Source organism: Apodemus sylvaticus, chromosome 17 (genome assembly GCF_947179515.1).
Source record: "Apodemus sylvaticus chromosome 17, mApoSyl1.1, whole genome shotgun sequence".
Lineage (NCBI taxonomy): Eukaryota > Metazoa > Chordata > Mammalia > Rodentia > Muridae > Apodemus > Apodemus sylvaticus.
The window spans coordinates 63,943,205-63,965,024 of NC_067488.1; the positions used below are offsets into that span (position 1 = coordinate 63,943,205).

The 21,820-nt window shown below is 43.0% G+C and overlaps 1 protein-coding gene across 1 annotated transcript in view; it reads right to left on the reverse strand.

The window, feature by feature from the left end:
• Positions 1-21,820, reverse strand: part of Nell2 (neural EGFL like 2) — a 301,332-nt gene that overhangs the window by 10,546 nt on the left and 268,966 nt on the right. Inside the window, exons 17-19 of the mRNA XM_052161466.1 lie at positions 12,880-13,020; positions 2,498-2,691; positions 1,105-1,281 (exon numbers count right to left, since the gene is read on the reverse strand). Coding sequence (XP_052017426.1) covers positions 1,105-1,281; positions 2,498-2,691; positions 12,880-13,020 — 512 coding nt within the window. The remainder of the gene's footprint in view (positions 1-1,104; positions 1,282-2,497; positions 2,692-12,879; positions 13,021-21,820) is intronic.

Sequence of the window (21,820 nt, forward strand, 5' to 3'; positions counted from 1 at the left end):
CTGTCCCTTTTAATTTACACAATCAGGGAAGAACAAGATATGTAGTCAATTGGAAAAAGTTGCTGAGTTTTTGGTTTTTTTGGCCTCTATCAAATCTTTAATTCTTTCCTCATCATTTCCGGGGAAAAGTTTCACAAAAATGGACAAACATCCAATTCTAGTATGTATTTATCATGCAGTCATGTAGTGTGGGACTGTAGAACATAGGGACCATGCAGTAGCACAGATGGGAACAGTCTTTAGGAAGAAGGAGTGTTTTCTTCTCTTTTCTTTCCATTTTATAACACATGCAGGGGTAGATGTTTGTATGAATGCATGTTTTTTGCATGTATGTGAATGCGTGTGCATGCAGATGACCTCTTGTGACTGACGGCATGGACTGTCCTCACTTGACCTTCCTTCTGCTTCCTCACCGAGGCAGAGCCTCTCAGAGGCAGAGACTGCCTCAGCCTGCCCCTGCAAGAATGACTGGAGGCCCCCATGCCCAGCTGGAGTTTACGTGGGTTCCGGACATCTGAACTATGTTCCTCGCACATACAGGGCAACACTTCAACCATTAGAGCATTTTCCCCAGTCCCAATGTTATCTTTGTTTCATTTTAAGCGTGAAGAATTTACGTGGGGGAAAGACTGATTTTTTTTCATAAATGCATAGCTCATAATTCTCTTTAATCATAGGATGGATGGAATAAAGGCACAGAAGACTTTTCTTGGCTTAGGTTGAAGGGTACTTCAAGAAGTATTGCTCTCAGAAGCTACACAATGTGGGCACTCCAGTGCTCAGAGAGTGGTTCTTTATCTTCTAAATACCACCACTGGTAATACAGTTCCTCGCATGTGGCGGACCCCCATCATAAAATTACTTATTTGCTACAGTTATGAATCATAATGTAGATATTGGACATGATTATCTGGTATGTAACCCCTAAATGAGCTGTTTGACCTCCACAGGGGTCCTGACCCACAGGTTGAGAACCGGGGCTTTAGCGGATGCCTGTGGGTGTCTCTCCATTGTGTTTTCCAAGCTCCCCGCTTGTCACTGTCAACGTTCTAGCCAGCTGCTCGCTGCTGGGGGGTCCAGGGCATGCTTTCCTGTTGGACTTACCAAGCAGCGGCACTGACGGCAGTCCTGGACCCAGGTGTCGCCGCTGTTGTACACGGTTTCCCCGTTTTGATGTAGGCACTGGCTGCTCAGCCTTGGGTCACACTCAGGGCAGCAGGAAAGGTCAACTGTGGGGTTTTCGCAGTCACAGACCATCCGCCGACACATAACAAATCCAGTCTGTGTTAAAAGGGGAACAGAGTGTTACCACGCCCTGGATTTCTCAGGGTGCCACGGCACAGCATGCAGAGGATGTGAGGATGCGGCACCATCTACTCAGCCAATCAAGCATCTTAGAAATTCCACTTTGAAACTAACAGAGATGTGCCCAATGCCGGGAGACTTCTCATTTCCTTTTCATACTACTTTTCATCCTAAATGACTTGACCAAAAGAAAACTTCCAGAAACTCACCAGTATAATGGTAATGGTCACTGTATAGTCCATAGTTATATTAAGTATATTATTATGATATTCAACATCATTATATATATATGTATATATATATATATGATATTCATATATCTGACTATTATACAGTAATTTGGTTACTAAGTACATTTTGGGTTTTGTTGTATTAAAGCAAGATGTATCATTATAATGCTTTATAGCTAGCTAATAGACTTCACAAATGGCCAGATTTCTGGAATAATTAGGCATTATGTTTTGTACAAATATTAATTTCATTCATAATTGTTGACTATTTTGTACATAGACTATTCATTTAACTGTAATTTAAGTACCCATCATTAACTAAGTTAACACAAAAGAACACATGCCTAATACATTTATCCAGAGAGATATTTTCCACTCTTGGGTGAAAGCTTATCTATTATGATTTGCTTATTCTTTCATTCAAATATAATAGTATGACTAAGAAAAAAATTAACATAGTAATAAAATGTTATTAATGTAGATAAATACATTGTGATAAATGGTACAATGAGATACTGTTCAGTAACAAAAAGTAAAATAGATGCACGGAAGAATACAAATGATTGTGGAGAAATATATCGGGCAGAAAGAAGCTGGGTATAAAGTACATGCCCCGTCTGGTTCCACTTATGTGAGGCTCTAGAAAATAAGAACAATTCTAGTTATTATTTAATTGGAAGCAGAGTTGGCCTTGCTCAGATGGGGGCGGAGGGGAAAGAGGGAGAGATGAGGAGGGAGGGGAAGAGAGGGGAAGGGGAGGGAGGAGGAGGGATGGAGGGGAGGGAGGGGGAGGGCTATCTAGGAAGGACATGGGCGACATTTGGGTGGATGAAAATGTTCAGTTACAGTAACTGAGGTTGTGGCAAAATGGTTGTGTGCATTTGCCAACCCCTGTTGATCCACACAATTAACATGTATGAACATCACAGTCCGAGGGAGGAAGACGCTTTGTTTCTACCCACCTGGCAGGAGCACACAGAGCACCTGTCGTTTTCCAGCACCCAGATCTGCCCGGTGTGTTTGACTTTCCCCTCGTGCACGCAATCCCCTGTGCAGTTCTTCCCATGGGGACACCGGCAATCGTATCCACCATCCAAGTTGAAGCAAATGGTGTCATTGGCACAGCTGTGCCTCCCAGTCCCACATTCGTCAATATCTACAGCCAAGAGAAGTGGCACAATGTGACCCAGAGTGTTCCTGGTTTCAAGCAGTTGCAGGTTGTCTCTCGCATTGACCCAGGCATTGACCCACTTTCCCTGTAAGTGATCACTAAGGCACTGGATCATGTGGGGAGTTCACAGGGAAAGCATTATACAGTTTTGGTTTTAAGAAAAGATAGCCTTGTCCAGAATTTTAACTTTCATATTTGTCTAAATACCATTAGAATTTGAGAAACATTAATCTCTCTGGAAGTAAGACTAGAACTCAGTTTATTCAATAAAACAGCTTGGTGGTAGAAATTCCACATGTGTTCTGATGTTTTCCTGGGGATATTATTCCCAGTGTCACACTGGTATTTACAGAACAGCTCCCTTTTTAGCGGGAGAAGTGGCGGGGGCTGGCAGCTGAGGCACTTTTTTCTATTTCAAATCCTAGTCTCAAGGCCACCTCCACACAGTGCGATCCCCGCATTTGTCCTGGTGCTGGCGTCCTTCCCTCAAGGCCTAGGTTTGCTGGCAATGTCCTTGAACCCTTCTAGACTGCAGGGAGGGAAGAGACAGCCCTCAATTACCATCTCTCCCAAGGACTCTATTCCTTTTTAACTTTCCTTTCAGATTAGCCTGTCAGCCCTGGCCTGACTCAATTGGCAGCCGCCCACTCTTCACCCGACCTCACCTATTTGGTGGCTGCAGTAGCCTAAAGCATTTTCATACAGATGAAAAGCAAACATATCCTGACCCAGAGATCAGGACTATAAGGAGAGATGTGATTCGTTCTATTTACCCCATAATTTAAAGGTCACAAGCCAAAGCACATTTCAGAGAGATGATATGAGTGGCGGTAAGTGGTTATTTCCCATTTCATCTACTTCTTCTAAGGAAAGGCCAAGAGAGAAGTCACTGCAAGAGCAGCTGGTTAGGGAGGAAGGGGTCAAGGGGGACTAGTTAGAGAGGAGCAGGCTAGGGAGAGCCAGGTTAGGGAGGATCAGGTAAGGGAGGACCAGGTTAGAGAGGATCAGGTTAGAGAGGACCAGGTTAGGGAGGATCAGGTTAGAGAGAACCAAGTTAGAGAGGACCTGGTTAGGGAGGATCAGGTTAGAGAGGACCAGGTTAGGGAGGACCAGGTTAGAGAGGACCAGGTTAGGGAGGGATGGGTTAGAGAGGGACCAGTTAGAGAGGACCAGGTTATGGAGGACCAGGTTAGGGAGGATCATGTTAGGGAGGATCAGGTTAGAGAGAATGTGGAACTAGCAGCTTGTAACTGGGAACTGTGTACTGATTTTTTTTCTTGAAAACTTTCAAGACAGAGTTGAGTAAATATTTTTTTTCTTTTGGTCGGTGTCTTGGTTTCAGTGCTAATTAGAAACTTGGGCTGGTTGTCTCAACCTTGGCTACATTTAAATTCTATATGAAATTAAGCCACATGATGTCTTTTCTCTCTATTTATCTTCAGTTTTTGCTCATTCCTTTTCCATAAAAGTTCTAGATGGAGACACCGACTGCTAGTATGATGACCACAGTGAGTTTTCTCCTAGCTCCATTTGCTAAGGGCAGTGTTTTGTGGTATGGGCTATAATTAGAAGAGAAGTCAGCATTCACATATGCTTTAAAAATTAAGTACAATATACTTACATATATTTTAGAGTAGGTAAAATTTTGTCTTTGAGAAGAAAATGAAATTTTAAAACTTAGTTCTACAGTGGGCTTTTCATCATCATCATCATATATTTGATTGTTGCGCTTCGTTCTACTTAACGTTCTTAGAGTTCTTGATTATAGTATGCAGCATACATTAACCACAGTCTTTGTGAACTCTGCAGACACATCTAACTACATAAAGCTCTTTGACATCCATGTTCGGGAATGGAAGAGTGCATATTTTATGAAAAACACATTTCTGTACCCATTCCTCTGCTGAGGGACATCTGGGTTCTTTCCAGCTTCTGACTATTATAAATAAGACTGCTACGGACATAGTGGAGCATGTGTCCTTATTACATGCTGGAGCATCTTCTGGGTATATGCCCAGGAGTGGTATAGCTGGGTCCTCTGGTAGTACTATCTCCAATTTTTCTGAGGAACCACCAAACTGATTTCCAGAGTGGTTTTTACCAGTTTGCAATCCTACCAGAAATGGAGGAATGTTCCTCTTTCTCACATACTCACACCAGCATCTGCTGTCACCTTAGTTTTTGATCTTAGCTATTCTGACTGATATGAGGTGGAATCTCAAGGTTGTTTTGATTTGCATTTCCCTGATGACTAAGGATGTTGAATATTTCTTTAGGTGCTTCTCAGTCATTCAGTATTCTTCAGTTGAGAATTCTTTGTTTAGCTCTGTGCCCCATTTTTAAAATAGGGTTATTTGGTTCTCTGGAGTCTAACTTCTTGAGTTCTTTGTATATACTGGACATTAATCTTCTATCAGATGTAGGACTGGTAAAGATCTTTTCCCAATCTGGAGTACTACTCAGCTATTAAAAACAATGAATTTTTTAAATTCTTAGGCAAATGGATGAAACTAGAAAATATCATCCTGAGTGAGGGAATCCAGTCACAAAAGAACACATGGTATTCACTCACTGATCAGTGGATATTAGCCCAGAAGCTCAGAATACCCAAAATACAATTCAAAGACCACATGAAGTTCAAGAAGGAAGACAAGTGTGGCTACTTTGGTCCTTCTTAGAAGGGGGATCAAAATACCCATGGGAGGAAATACAGAGACAAAGTGTGGAGCAGAGACTGAAGGAAAGACTGTATACAGTTACCAAACCCAGACACTACTGTGGATGCCAACAAGTGCTTGCTGACAGGAGCCTGATATAGCTGTCTCCTGAGATTCTCTGCCAGTACCTGACAAATCCAGAGGGAGATGCTCTCAGTCAACCATTGAACTGAGCACAGGTCCCCAATGGAGGAGCTAGAGAAAGGACCCAAGGAGCTGAAGGGGTTTGCAGCCCCATAGGAGGAACAAAAATATGAACCAACCAGTGCCCCCAAAGCTCCTAAGGACTTAACTACCAACCAAAGAGTACACATGGAGGGACCCATGGCCCCAGCCGCATGGGTAGCAGAGAATGGCCTGGTCAGACATCAATGAGAGGAGAGGCCCTTGGTCCTGTGAAGGCTTGATGCCCCAGTGTAGGGGAACGCCAGGTCAGGGAAGTGGGGGGAGGGGGCTACTAAGCAGGGGGAGGGAGGATGGGATAGGGGGTTTTCAGAGGGAAAAACGTGAAACAGGGATAACATTTGAAACGTAAATAAAGAAAATGTCTACTAAAAAGAAAATACAGTCAAAAAAAGAAAGAAAGAAAGAAAGCAAAGAACACATTTCTAATAAAGACTTGAAGTTCAAGCGCCCTCACAGCTGTGGTTGGTGTGTACTTAGTTCTTCCAGCCATGAAAAGGAGGCGTGCCAGTGCACCTGATGGAATACTTACAACCTCCCTCTATGAGTGGATTCAGGTCAGTTTGGACCAGTTGCCTTTTCTACAACCAGGTTTATCTAAACCAGGCTTATAACCACCAACTCATTTGAGGGGTTGAACTTGGAATTCTGTTTACATGGGAGAAAGTTGATGCTCATAAAAATTCAAGTATCATAAATATTAGTAACTCCTTAGGGAGTTGCTGTTAAGTAACCCACCAGTCACATCTCGGTCTCATCCTATGCTATCTGCAGCAGCATCCAGTGTCCGCAGCAGCATCCAGTGTCTGCAGCAGCACTTGGCTCTGCTGGAGTGAGCTCACTCCTGCTCCTGATATCCTTTATGCTCAACAAGCACATTGAGGGTGATATTCAACCACACGAAAAAGGAGCTAAAGTGCTTTTAAGCACTAATATATTTGAAGGTGTGCGGTTTAGAGGCATGGGGGAGCAGGTGTATTGATGGCAATGGAGTGTCCAGTGTGAGGGCGGGAGAGGCAGCCGTATACCCGGGGAGCCACACTCAGCCCAGAAAGGAGAAGGTGAGGAATTTACCTTGACAATGGCAATAAAATGTTATTTTGAGTAAATGCAGACTTTCACTTTTAGAAAGATTTCTGTGCCCCCATTTTGGAAAATGGCTTTAAGTGGATTAGAGTTTGAAGCCAAGAGATCAGTGGATTGGCTGGTTCAGGAACCCAGGCAGGGAACACACTCTAAACAGCCTTGTTGCTGTGTGCAGTCCTGAGTTCTTTCCACAGGGAGGTCATTTGGTCCTTATGCCAGTGGGTGAAGTGACAAGGAAGCCCTAAGTTTAGAGCCCAGGAGAGTGAGGCTTGAAGTGTTGTAAGACTTTCCTGAGGTCCTTGTGAGGAAGGTTCAGAAGCCTGCATGGAAAGCAGGCCATCAGGACCCCGGTTCGACAATTCGGCACAAGGCTACTCCAGGGAATGCAGAGCAAGAGCTACCAAACTACCAACACAAACGGGTTTCCGGTTTTAAGCTTAGGGAGAGGACAAATCAAGTCTTTTCCAGTCTTAGAAAATGTGGTTGCTGCTCTACAGAAAGAAGAATGCATCCTGAGGGAATGGACGAGGGCAGGGAGGGCTGCATGGATGTACTCTGTGAGGGGTCTGTTGTTGGACTTCCTCTGGGCTCTGCACGGCGATGTCTAGTGTTGGATACAGAGCTCCGGCAGTGATGAGACAGGACTGGACCAAGATGTGGACATTCAGAAGTGCGCTTTTACTATTTACCCCTTCAGAACCAGTGCATCAGACTCACATCCAGACTTCACAGCGGACAGGGAAAGTTTCCCCCCTTGGATCACACACACCCCTTTTATGTCAATAATTTAACCATGCTTAATTCAGTCCTGGAACAAATTCAAAGCACTCTGAGAAGGGTTCTTTCATTCAGAAAGGGAAGCGCTCTCTCTCTCTCTCTCTCTCTCTCTCTCTCTCTCTCTCTCTCTCTCTCTCTCTCTCTCTCCTCTCACTCTCTCCCTCCCTCCCTTACTTCCCCCTCTCTTTCTCTCTTTCTCATCCCTTCCCCTCTCCCTCCCTCCCTCCCTCCCTCCTTTTATGCTATGTTTAAGTTTTCTCAATACTTTCCACCCTGTTTCTTGGGCTCATCTGTTGAGAGCTCGCAGCACCCTCTCTCCTGATACACCTACCTCTGTAACCAGTGCATCTGTCTATATGTTCAATATTTACTTGGTAGCTTGAACCAGATGCATTTAGTTTGTGTCTTCTTATTAAATAAATGAGTGATATTTGGCTTGAATATAATACTTCAAGCTTCACCGAAAAGCCAAATTTGAATATTATTTAGAAGTTAAAAAAGGACAAAACTGTGGGCAACTAAGTATAAAATATATAATTTTATGGAAAAATCCTGGGTTGTGTTCCCATTTCTCAAAACTTCAGGTAGAGGAGAAATGGTGGCACACATGGGGAAGAGGCATCCTAGAGCCATCTACGAAGGAAGTCTGGACCGCTGAGATGGACGGGAAGAATGGCAAGAGGTTTACATTTATATCTATGCAGTTTGTGAACACACCTGATGGACATAACTACAGCCCAAGGAGCAGAGCAGTGGTCCAGCCGTCGGCTCACGCCTCCTCATGTGACTCCCACTGCTCTGGCTTCTCAATTTGAAGTGTTCCTTGGTTTTTTTAAGCAAAAGATAAGTGGTTCCTTCACTGATCTAACCTTATTCTTAAAGTTGAAGCTCTCTAATACTAATATGACAGTTCTGCAAATCCTCACCACTGCAGGCAATGGACAGCTGCAGGGAGTTCCGATTTGGTTCTTAAACCTCCCAGGTTGGCTCCTTCAAAGTACTCCTATAGATAGTGCTGACTTCAGAGTGAATTGTACAGTTTTCTAAGAAATGTTACAAATTTTATTGATTAATAATAGAATTGGCTTCCAGAATAATGTTTTCAAAGTAAAACAATTCTATGTTTGTGGGTTTACCTTGAGAGGCATTTCTGTGTGTCTGCCAGATTCCCTAACTGTGCTGTCTTACCTTTATCACAATTTAATGTGTAATTGTCTTTTTACTTTTTGAAATCAAGACTGCACTTGTTAGTATTTGTTTGAGCAGTATGTCTATTTAATATGGTAAGTACTTATCTATACTATAGTTCATTCCCATGTTTAATTCTGATATAAACTGTATGCCTAACGTGCTTCAATTTGAAAGATTTCTTTTTCTTCAGCTTGATAGAACATCCCGACAGAGGGGCTCGAGGGGGAAAGGGTTCATTTGGGCTCACGATCGTCCACTGTGGTGGGGAACTCAGGAGCCGGAGCTTGAGGGGGTTGGGCACATTGTATCCACAGTCAGGAAGCAGAGAGCAATGAATGCTGGGTACAGCACTGCCCCTGCCCACGTCTTAATGAGACCTTGATCCCAGGCCATGGAAATGGATCTACCCACACCATTTCCCACCTCAGTTGATTTAATCAAGATACCCCTCCACAGTCATGGCCAGAAGCTCGTTGTCCAGGTGGTTTTAGATTATATCAAGTTGACAACACTACTGTCTACCTACCCGTTTCCCATCTCAGTCAATGTCACAGGCAAATCAATATATAGTCCGTCTATCATGTGCCTGACATTGTTCCAGGACTGGTTGGTGACCTAGCAGCTGACAATCAAAACCTAGGAGCTCACATCCTAAGGGGCAGAGACTGTGACTCCAGCAGAATTACTCACTTCTTCTAAGGAAGGTAAAGCAGGCCCACTGACCAGCTCATCTGAGGCTGAAGGCGATTTCAGATGGAAAGCCCAGGAGATCTGAATGAAAGGAAACCCTGGGGCGAGGTTGGGAGCAGGCATTCCATGGAAATCGAAGCGCTCGTGCAAAGGAATTCTTCTGGTGTGTTGTTAAAAATGTCCAGAAAGCTGAGAGCGTGCACCAGGTAGGCCCGTATCAACTGCATCATAGTCAGAGAAGTGAAAGGCTCCAGAAGTGTAAACAGACAGGTAAAATCCCCTGACTTCAGTCTTCTAGGGATGGTTCTGGGTGTTACACGGGTCTCAGGGACTCAGGAGTGGAAGAGTGGTGGCTAGTGTGAAGAGTGCAGTAACAGCCCAGATAAGCGAGACTCCGGGCCACCTTGGTAACTGCAGGGCGGATGGGAGTGTATTTAGAATGAATGCATTTAGAAACACGATACAGTGAAATTAGAAACGAGTTCATCTGCCGGATGCTCAATGAGAAGAATGACAATGAGAGGAACACTCCTCCACTGCTGGTGGGGTTGCAAATTGGTACAACCACTCTGGAAAGCAGTCTGGCGGTTCCTCCGAAAACTGGGCACCTCACTTTCAGAAGATCCTGCTATACCACTCCTGGGCATATACCCAGAAGACTCCCCACCATGTAATAAGGATACATGCTCTACTATGTTCATAGCAGCCCTATTCATAATTGCCAGATGCTGGAAAGAACCCAGGTATCCCTCAACAGAAGAGTGGATGCAAAAAATGTGGTATATCTACACAATGGAGTACTATTCAGCCATTAGAAACAATGAATTCATGAAATTCTTAGGCAAATGGATGGAGCTAGAGAACATCATACTAAGTGAGGTAACCCAGACTCAAAAGGCGAACCATGGTATGCACTCACTAATAAGTGGATATTAACCTAGAAAACTGGAATACCCAAAACATAATCCACACATCAAATGAGGTACAAGAAGAAAGGAGGAGTGGCCCCTTGTTCTGGAAAGACTCAGTGAAGCAATATTCAGCAAAACCAGAACAGGGAAGTGGGAAGGGGTGGGTGGGAGGACAGGGGGAGAGAAGGTGGCTTGAGGGACTTTCGGGGAGTGGGGGGCTAGAAAAGGGGAAATCATTTGAAATGTAAATAAATGATATCGAATAAAAAAATTAAAAAAAAAAAAAAGAATGACAATGGCCTGGAAACCTTGCTCTGGGACCTGCAACTCTAGGAGTAACTGTAGGCCTGGGATGTGGCCCCATGAGGTCTGAGATGCCATGAGAAATCCCGGCTGAGAAACCTCGGAGGCCACGAGATCGGTGAGTCCGTGGCTAGGGAAGAGGCCGGAGAGAGGGACATGCGTGTGATGTTGCCTCGCTCGTGGTGACTTCAGAGTAATACAAAAGGGGCCGAGACAACACCCCGCTTGAAACTTGTGCTCACACATCGGTGAGACAGTAAGCACAAGGACTTTTTTTTCTCCTGTTCAAATGAACAAAGCATGCAATGGTGTCAGGTAAAATTAGACCAGGTTATCCCTGAGGATAGAGGAAATGATGGGGAAGGAGCTATTCTGAGTTAATCTTCATCCTGCTTGTCAGGCCTAGAGAGGGCCACAACAAAACAGCGGTGCTTCTAACCATGTCCTAAATGACATCTGGGCTGACCCCGGGCTGGACTCCCACCAGGTAAATAGGATTGCTGCCCAGGGTCAGCATTCCCCCAAACCATTGACAGGCGGGGTTCTGTTGGTCAGGATAAGCCATTACTTCCTTATCCATGCCCACAGCCACACTGCTCGCAGTGGGCATCTAGCTCCCTGTTACTCAGATCACAGCCCTGTGCCCCAGGCTGTCTCTGTTCCCATCATCAGGTTTAACCTGATAGGCTGCTGTGATGTTTACACTCCCGTCTCAACCCGCTCCCCATGAAACTGGTAAGGCTTTTCTCTCCTTTGTGCTATCTCTCTGACTCTCTGACCCCACCCCCACCCCACTGAGGGATAGCCTTGACAGTTTGAGACCCCATAAATCTCTTTTTTCTACTCATGAAGTTGTCTGGTTTGATGGTTTCTCTGTCTCTGACACTGCTGTATGCTTGTGTGACAGTTTGTATGTGCTTGGCCCAAGGAGTACCACTATAAGGAGATGTGGCCCTGCTGGAGTAGGGGTGGCCTTGTTGGAGGAGATGTGGCCTTGTTGAAGGTGTGGCCTTGTTGGAGGAACTGTGTCACTGTGAGGGGTGGGCTTTAAGACCCTCATCCTAGCTGCTTGGAAGCTAGTCTTCTCCTACTGGCCTTTAGATGAAGACATAGAACTCTCAGTTCTTCTTGCACTATGCCTGCCTGGATGATGGTGTGCCTTGACTGAACCTCTGAACCTGTAAGCCAGCCCCAATTAAATGTTGTCCTTTATAAGAGTCTCCTGGGACATGATGCCTGTTCATAGCAGTAAAACCCTATCTAGGACAGCTTACATTATTTTTAGTCAGTTTATAATCATGCTTTTTGTGTATTTTAAAGATTTATTCTTATATTTTTAATTGTGCATGTGTGTTTGGGGTATGTGCATGTTGCTGCATGTGCTCATGGAGGAAAGAGGTATTCAGTCCCCTGGCTATGGAGTTTTAGACAGTTATGAGACACCAGACATGGGTGTCTTACAAGAGCAGAAAAGGCTCTTTGCTACTTAGCCGCTGTTCCAGCTCTTTTTGCATAATCTTTAAAAAGTCAGTTTTAATAAAGCATTATGGGATACAAACAAAGGATTTTATGGGGTGTCTATGAACTGTAATCTGTGGTTCTTGATTCAGCAAAGGCTAGACATACTGTGGGATAATCCTTCATTGCAAGGCAAGTTCTGGTACTAGGTTAAGTGATTATTAACAAACACTAAATTTCAGTACTGGGTAAGACAACAACCTTTCCATCCTTCTGTAAAACTCTGGATATGCTCCCTCTTCCTATGTGAAATCTGGAGTGCTCCCCTCTCCAGTCTAGGAATCCTTCTATTGCTGCTGTAGTGTGTCATAACGAGCATGGCAGACATGTTAATATCTGGGTGTCGGTGCCTCTGTTAGGATCCGCAGGACTGTGCTGTGCATCTTGGGCCTATTATCTCACAGGTAATTGCCCTATGGAGCTCTAAATATCAAAGAAGCAGCATTTCTGGGGTTTGGCTTTGGTTTTTCTTCCTTTGCCATGGATTTTGATGGCACACTGCTGTCATTTCCCTGGCACTCAGCTTGCTCAGCCTTTTGGGGAGGGGAACTCAGCAGTGCTGCCTGTCAGTCCACTGAACATAACCCAAGACGGAAGGCTAATGGCTGAGTGTAGTCGGAATGAATTTTCCAGTCCTATATGATCACACAGTTCTTAGAACAGGGTCCACATCTTTGGTCTCCAACATTCAACATTCACTCGTACTGTGTCACATGGGCAGCCTAGCACCGGATACAAGGCTCATTCGCCTCTAGCTGCCCATTCTCCTGGGCCCCTACATCTTCCTTTGTACTGACCTTCACAGGATTCTCCACCTGGCGCAAACATCCCATTGTCATGGTAGCCATCTCTGCACTCACAGTGGTACCACCCAGGCAGGTTGATGCAGTTGGCACGGCTGTCGCACTGAACAAAGCCCTCAGAGCACTCATCAATGTCTGTGGAACAAAGGAAACAAAAGGAGGACTTTATACAATCGCTTTATTTTTTTAAAGAATGCTGTATTCCAGAAAATTCTGCTATAAGGTTACTATAATTCTTAATGCCAGCAAACCTTGAAATAGTGAAAGTATAAAAATCAACAGCCACTTAGTAGTCAAAAGCCATGCCTAAAGAATGTAGTGGTATTTGATAACAACCATCTAGAAAAACATTTAGAAGGCTTCTTCTCTATTACAATTGATTCAACTGTGAGTTAAAAACCATCTGTGGTGGTCTGTGAGTTTCACCAAATGTTCCCAGCCAAGCTTGATACATCCTAGGATGGCAGGGTTTCAGTCCTTTCTGATTAAGGGTGTACGTGCAACTTTCTTCAGTCACCTCGGGGTGAAAAGAAGCACTTCCGGGTGACATGCAGCACTTCCGGGGGCAGAGCTTTCATTGGCACTGCGCATGACTCACTCGTTCCCTTCTACATCCACATCACAAGAACTAGCAATTTCCAGAGGCTCCAGAGACCACCCTGAATCATGAAGGCGCAGGCCAGGGCGTATACTACACTGCCCAGGCTGAGCAGACAACAGGAGCAAGAAAAAGTGTTTGCTGTTTTAAGTCACGGGGGATTTTCTGTTTTTCAAATCATTATTATTACCATAGGTATAAGCTACTCTGACTAAATACGCAACTCTACAACTCATCTTCAGTACACAACAACAGCATTATGCTTTGTGCTTTCAAGAACGTGTGCTGGTTGTACCCATGTATTACTTCAAACTGACAAAAAAAAAGAAGGAAGGAAGGAAGGAAGGAAGGAAGGAAGGAAGGAAGGAAGGAAGGAAGGAAGAAAGGAAGAAAGGAAGAAAGGAAGAAAGATCATGCTATATGAATAGTTTATACCTGACAATACTGAATCAAATGCTAAGTTATGGGATATAAGGCAGAAACTGCTGCTTGGGTGATTTCAGATTTCTATCACAGGTATATTATCATCCCCCTCTGCTGTGAGTCCTTTTCTACTTAGGCTGAGAAAGACAATCCTGTGACTCTCAGGTCTCCTCTTCTGCTTGTAGGGGGACAAGCGGTCCTTGGGATTGCTGTACACAATACTTCTTCCTTATCACTCCTGGTTTTCTGACTCTGTTGGCTTGACTGGGATCTGATCTAATAGCCCTCCCTCACCATGGCTGCCGAGAGCATCCACATGTACCTCCTACCTACATCTTGGTGGCCTCGAGCTATGGAGGAATACTGTCTTTCCAGGCAGGCGATCTCCCTATGTGCTTCCTGGGCTTGTGGCCCATGGTGGTCTCAGCATGTGATCAGGCATAAGGTGGTGAGGCCACTCTCCTGTTGAAGGAAGGCTGACTGATTGTCTGAGTCCTTCCTCTATCTGCTCTGGTTAGCTGAATGTACCATTTCAATCTCAGTAATGAAGAACTCACGGATTCATATGCTAGTCTTGTTAGTTTGGGTTTTGGCAGTGTGGCTAAAACTCAGGGCCTTTAGCATCCTAGTTACCTAGAGTTACCTGCTCTGCTACTAGGATGCAGCCTCTGCTTCTCTTTCCTCTTTTATTGTTCTCATTTAAAATTTATTTACTTATTGGACTTGTGCCAATAAATAAACTGGTCTTTTCTTCTAACAGGGACCATTGTGCCATTTCTTATGGGCAGAAAAGAAAGCAGGCTGAAAATTAAGCTCCAGAAGCGATGCTCACTTGAAGGTGGTCGGGGGAGGGCAGGTGATTAGAGTCTTTAATTCTGGGGAAGCTGAACTCTTAGAAATGGTCATTGTCCAAAGCTATGGCTAAAGCCGTCCTCCTGCACCTGTCCTGCCTATGCAGCCTCCCAGTCATGTGACTGTAAGGTCTGCTCACCAGGCTGGCTGGGACTACATGGCCTAGCTCAGGCAGGCTTTAAACACATGGTCTCCCTGCCTCTGTCTTTTGAGTGCTGGGAGTCCTAAGACAGCACCATGCCTAACTCTGCTACTTAACTTTGAAAGCGATAAAGTTGTGAATGCATGTATAAATTGTAGAGAGCCTTATTGGGGTGCCATGCCACCTGGCAGGAACTTGACATCGACCAATGTGCCCAGTCTTTGAGTGGGAACTCCTGTGTTAGCCATAATCCCCTCCACCTAGGGTGGAGTGCTCAGACCAAGGTGAAGCCCATTGTCCTTCCAAAGACCTGCAGTTTCCTGAGAAACACTAGCCACCTGCGGGGCAACTGAACTGGTTCTGCAGTTTCCAGCCTTTGGGGGAAGGGTTTTCCCTGCCTATATATTTGGAATCCTCCATTAAACTTTGAGACCTGAACAGCAATGTTGTCTTGGTCTCCATCTCTTTTTGCCGCCTTCCCATACACCCCCAGCTTCCCTTCCAGGTAACCCCTTCGATGTAACTGCGGGCAGTTACAATAAATACCTTTTAACGATCAGTGAGTTCAGCTTTAACTCATTGCTACTTGCTAAGAGTTCCTTCAGTGAAACCAAGTATAAAACATCTTCTCAGGTGAATAAGGCCTTGGCCCAACAGTAGAAACTTCGTACTATGTTAATATTTGAGCGTTGTTTTATAATAAAAGGTGTTTATCTCTGTGGTTCCTTTATCCAAGAATCGTTACTGCCGCCAATAATTCCTACCAGCCAAATAAAGGTTGAGGGCCAAATCAGCTAACTCTTGCCTTCCTGCCAGGCGGCCATCTAGGCCTGCAGGTCCTAGGAAAAGCCTCTTTGTCATTCGGGGCTCCACCAGCTGAGGAACTTGTGCTGACAAAGGAGTCTGGCTGCTTGCACTTACTCCAGCTTTAACTGGTCTTTCCTTCTAACAGAGACCACATGGGGAATTGTGCCATTTCTTAAGGGACAAGCAGGCTGTGAGTTAAGCTCCAGAGGTGATGCTCACTTGGAAAAGGTTGTCAGGGGAGGGCAGGTGCTTAGAGTCTTTAATTCTGGGGAAGCTGAACTCTTAGAAATGGTCATTGTCCAAAGCTATGGCTAAAGCCATCCTTCTGCACCTGTCCTGCCTGTGCAGCCTCCCTGTCATGTGACTGTAAGGTCGGCTCACCCTGTGAGATGAGATGGGCATGTATTTCCACCTGGTTTTCCAGTCGCCACGCCTCCTCACTTCTCTTATTCACACCATGGTGCCCAGTACCCTGCCTCCATCCACAGGCACAGCCCCCTCCAACACACCACGTCCCCACTTCCCTCGGTTTACAACACACACCCACAGCGCACTGACTTTATCTATAGGCATACACTTTGAATCTTTGACATTCAATAGAAATGCTGTTAATAACATTTCCTCCTACTCTGAAGACTGAGGATACAAACATAGGCTACTGTGGTATATTGTCACATACAGTCTGAGCATTATTTTCTTCTTAAATCATTGTTATATAGCTCTTTAGAGAATGGATATATAAACATATGACCCACTTATTAATTTAATTCAATATTAATTATTTACTTAATACCTGTTGTATGACAACGACTAGGTACTGGAGAATAAAATGGATACAGGAGACACATGTGGCTTCTGCCTTTACTGTGCTATCACCTATGTAAATTACATTTACAAAATCAAATTTATGAAAATCTGAATGTACAGCCACATACAGCACGGTTTCCCAGAGCGCAATATATCTGTCACCATCGATGTGGTTTATGGGTAGCAGTGCACAAATACTTCATTTTAATGGCTATGCGCTTATTTTCTCAATTATTTCCAGTTACTGCAAGGGGTAATCATAAAAACAGAGGTGAAATATAACTTAAATCTAAAAAATGAGAGGAATTAAAGGAGCAGCCTTAGGTAAACATTGATATATATGTTATAGTAACAGGATAAAAATTAGGAAGTTTGAAAGCACCAATACTGAGCAGGAAGTGCTCATTCGCATTTCAAGAGGTAGGTTGCACAGCAATTTCTTATGTAACAAAGCACTCTGCTTTATCTAAAATAAACCACATGCCGAAGCTCAGTATAATGTGCTCACCATTACTGAGGATTCTGAAGGGAGACCAGCTATTCAGTTCAAGTAACTACATTTTATATTTTTATTACCCTGCTAAAAATAATAGGTATTCGTTGTACGGCATAGTGAAATCGTTATTCATTAGAAAATTGTGGAATCTATCTAATTATCAAATGCCCATATATGCCAAATGTTCCCACTGTTATCATTGTGTGGTGAGAAGTGTTATTCTCTTAGCATTTTCTTTCTTTTTTTTTTTTTTGCTATTTTATTTATTTATTTTTTTTATTCGATATATTTTTTATTTACATTTCAAATGATTTCCCCTTTTCTAGCCCCCCACTCCCCGAAAGTCCTGCAAGCATTTTCTAGAATGCAGAATACTCTTGTTAATTTGAATTCCCCACTGTAATGTCACGACCCAAATGACAGGCATTTGCCCTTTTAGGGATGAATGGTTTCCCATGGTAAAAAAAACTGCAAACATGATTTTATGCATTCATTCATGCATGACTATTTATATTATTACTTTTGATACTATATGCAGCAAACAGGGGGTTCCAGGTGTATTTCACTTCCTGTGAATATACTGACACACTTAATTGATAGGTCATTCTGTTCCATTTTGACAATTCCAAGGCACTTACATCCTGTTTTGCACAGTGGCAGCAGTACAGGCCTACCAATGGTGTGCACGTGCTCTCTTTCTTCCACACCTTCACTAACACGCTTCTTTTGTCTCTGACTTCAACCATCCTAGCAGGAATGAGAGGGTGTCTTGGTATCATCTTGATATCACTTTCCATCCAGGGCTATCATGGTTGGCACAACACCAAGAGGAATCCAGAGACACTGAAGTCTATGCAGCACTGATTACATGTGAAGCCCTGAGCTGGTGGGGCCTGGCTGCTACTGAGTCTGTTACAGAACTTGAGACTGCTTGGTCAGCTAGTAATAAAGGCCAGAGAGGCCAGAGATCATACTAGATTTATTTGTAGATTAGAGTCAATAGAAAGTGAAAGTGTGCTTGCATTTTCAAAGTGTGCACATCACACAGAAGGTACATTTATTACTAAAGTGAGGCCGGATACTTAATTAAAATAAGTACATTTTTGCCTATAAGCTATTTGATAGTGTGAAATCCCTAAGTGCTCAATAATACTGTAGTAAAAGAACATGACATTGATTATCAATTTATGAATTTAGCACGCTTGTCTACAAACAAATGAAGACATAAACTCATTCATTGTGCATTTAAAATTATGTATATATTTATACATTATATATATATACATATATATATATATATATATATATATATATATATATATATATATATATACTTAACTTTTATTACATGATCCAGTTGAGTAAAATATACAACGAACACCACATCTTAGGAGACACAAATATTCTTTTGGTTGACATAAGAACTACCAAACTTCCTGGGGTGGTAGTTGAATAAGACACTGTTTGTCAGACATGTATAAAGCCCTCAACTTGAGTCCAGGACTGTACAAGCAGATGAGATGGCAAGCATTTGTGACTGGAGCACTCAGGGTTTAGATTCAGGGGCATCAAAAGTTCAGGGCCATCCTTATCTACATAGTGAGTTCAAGCCTAGCCTGGGCACGATAGGATATGAGACCTTATCTCATTTAAAGAGCTAATGAACAATTTTCAACAAGTTGTAAAATGAATTAAAGTAGGAGGCATGTTAGTGAGTTATATAAACGCATATGGTTTGGTCTTACAATTTCAAATTTGTATTGTATAGGTACAGTGTAGAAAACACTAAGCATAAATCTTACAAAAATCTGTTACTCCATTTGCATTTAAAGGAACTAGTTCCCTGAGTCACCTGGGACAGTTAAAACTTTTTCACATGGACACATAGTGAGAGTATTACCAAGCTACCCCAAGACATACAGATTACAAAACCCAAAAATGTTCAGTCATAACATAAAAGGATTTATGAGTAGCATTCACACTCCAGAGAGTGAAGCATGCTCACACAATAAACACGGGAGGTGCCTCTGAGGACAGATTGTCCCAGAAAGCACAGCCATGTTAAGACAGTCACTAAAAGCAAACCAACAAGTGACAAAGCATCCCGTGATGGTGACTTGCTCATTCTCCTCAGGCTTGCAGTTGAGACTAGACTTTCTACAGTGCCTCCCACCACGGGTTCCAGGGGCATCCAGCTGAAAATGACTTATGTCCCTGCCACTCAAGGGTCCTATCAGAAAGTGACAAATGTGTTCATTGTGGAAATCCAAGGTTAGTGTAGAATTAGGCATATGAGCGATATACACACTCTTCAGTATTCGTAACAGCAGATATTCTGCTATAACACTAAACTCTGAGTAAAACTGTGTTAATATGTAGAAGTGTCTGTAACTAAATGGGTCCCAGTTTATACTTTACTTCTGTTCATCCCTTTTAAAACATTTTTGAGAATTTCAATGATAAATATACTTACATCATTTCCACTCCACCCTCTTCCTAAATCCAACTCCTAAAATATGTGCGCTTCACAAATTAGTGTGTCATTCATGTGCAGGGACCACACATATCTGTCTTCCTATTTGGTACATGAGCTGCAACACAAACCAGCGACCCTTTTCCTTTTATACCAAAAGAAGACAGATGAGCTGATGCTCTTGTACTTTACACACAGAAAGCAGGGATAAAGGTCAATTTTATTTGGTACTATTTTTAGTGTCAGTGTCAAGGCCAAATAGCAAGAGTATTGCCTTTTATACTGCCTATTGTGAAGGAAAAGATGACATCACTTCTCACAAAATAGTACTTGTTCTATTTATATCACAAACTTGTGCCCTGGCAATTAAATTATATTGATAAACAGCAGGCAATTAAGAAGCCTCAAAACAATTAGTCAAGTCCTGATTACTCTCATGGGGCAATTTGCTTTCTAGATGATCTGCAGCTTTTAAAACCACAAGGTCAATTCTCCCCATCTTTGCTGAGTTTCTTGGATTCTGTTTTCAAAATTTAGGTGAGGATGCATAAAATAGTGTCTAAATTTTCTTATTTGAAAGGCTGGTTCTCATATAAGTTTTGAAGTATTTTTTTTAAATGAAAACACATGTAAGTTATTTTAGATACTACAAAATTCTTTATAGAAGTTAGAGAACAATACAGATTTATAGACAGCTATTTTTATTATGTTGTGGATCGTAATCATTAATCAATGGTATTAAAATGCCAGGTGCAACTTCTTCATCAAATTCTTTCTTCCTTACAACCATACATTCATGTGTCAAAGACAAGAATGTAATGGTTAACAGCACATTACCCGAGGCCATTCCACAGACACAGTCCCTTGGACTGTCACAGAATGCTGATGTTTAAGACATCAGCCAAGAAGAAACAGCCTATGAGTTAGAATATCTTTTATTTTCCTTCTTCTCATTTCTTGAGATTATATTTGCATGCTGAGAAATCAAGTTTCCTTAATGATGCCTACACTTATCTGTGGCTATAAGGACAAATATATTTCATTAGCTACATTAGAATGTATCAGAGACCTCCAAGATCTCTTCATAGTCCTGGGTAGTTGGCTAGGTTTCCAGTACCACATATAGCTTTCCTCCTGGTGAGCGGGTCTTAGGGCCAATTAGAGAGCTGTTGGTTACTGCCGAGGTGTGTGTGCCAGTATTGCACTCTTGTGTTACCGTGTCATGCGGTTCATAGGCATCATAGTGTCATAGGACTGTTGCTTGCTTCCTTCCTTTGGAGGCCTGCATGGCGCCTTCCGGTATCATGAAAATTAGGATGCTGAAGGAAGGATGCTGAAGGCCAAGGGCCTCTGGCTCTGGTATTGTGGTGAATTCTGGCTCTTTAGCTTGTGAGCTCTGTAACCTTGGTTATGTTATAAAGCCTCCTCTGAGTCATTGGGTTTTGAGTGAGACTCTCTTCCGCTCATAGCTAGCTGTTACCATATAAGACCATTACACAAGGAACTAGTAGCTCATGATAGGTATTTGATGTATGCAAATACTCCTTCCATAAGACCAGATGCAGTATCACATCCTAAGGCTGCTTTTCATGATCTGAGGAGGTAAACATTTTAATTAGGGGAGATAGTAGCAATGGGGTCACAGAAACAGGTTCTGGAATGATAGTCTCCAGGGAGTATGCAGGCTCTGTCCACACTCCAGTGTTGGGCTCAGGTTAACCCCAGGGAGTATGCAGGCTCTGTCCACACTCCAGTGTTGGGCTCAGGTTAACCCGGTTCTCACTCCATCCTCTATCCTCTTCTTGTCCAGTCAGCTGTTTAGTTAACTGGTGTGCTTGAATGCTAAGGTCAACGTCCTGGAGGGTCTTCCTGCACCCCAATGGCTTTTGTTGGTGATCTCCTGTCTAATTCTTCCTGTGATGGCTCTTTATCACATGCTTTACAAGGCTTATTTTCAAGTTTTTATTTGTTTGTTTGTTCTTGAGAGGCGGAGGGCCTAGTCCCTCACAGATATTCCACTGACTTCATTTATACTACAGGAATTCTGGAGAACATACCTATAGCTTTCTGCTTCTAAAAATACCCTGGCTTTGGGATTTTTGTCTTTGCACCTAATTTTAAAGATCAGTGTATGGGCTTCTCACTAACAATACAAAATAAAGAAGCAGGTAACCTTGCACTGATTCAACATACTGATCATTGAACTTTTAGCAGCTTATTGGACTCAGTTCTAAAATCTATGTGTGCATTCCTTTTTCTCTAATATTTTCCTATTTTACTCATGTCTGGATATTTATTTCTGTCACGCACATCTTGGCTTGGACTTATTTTGCAACA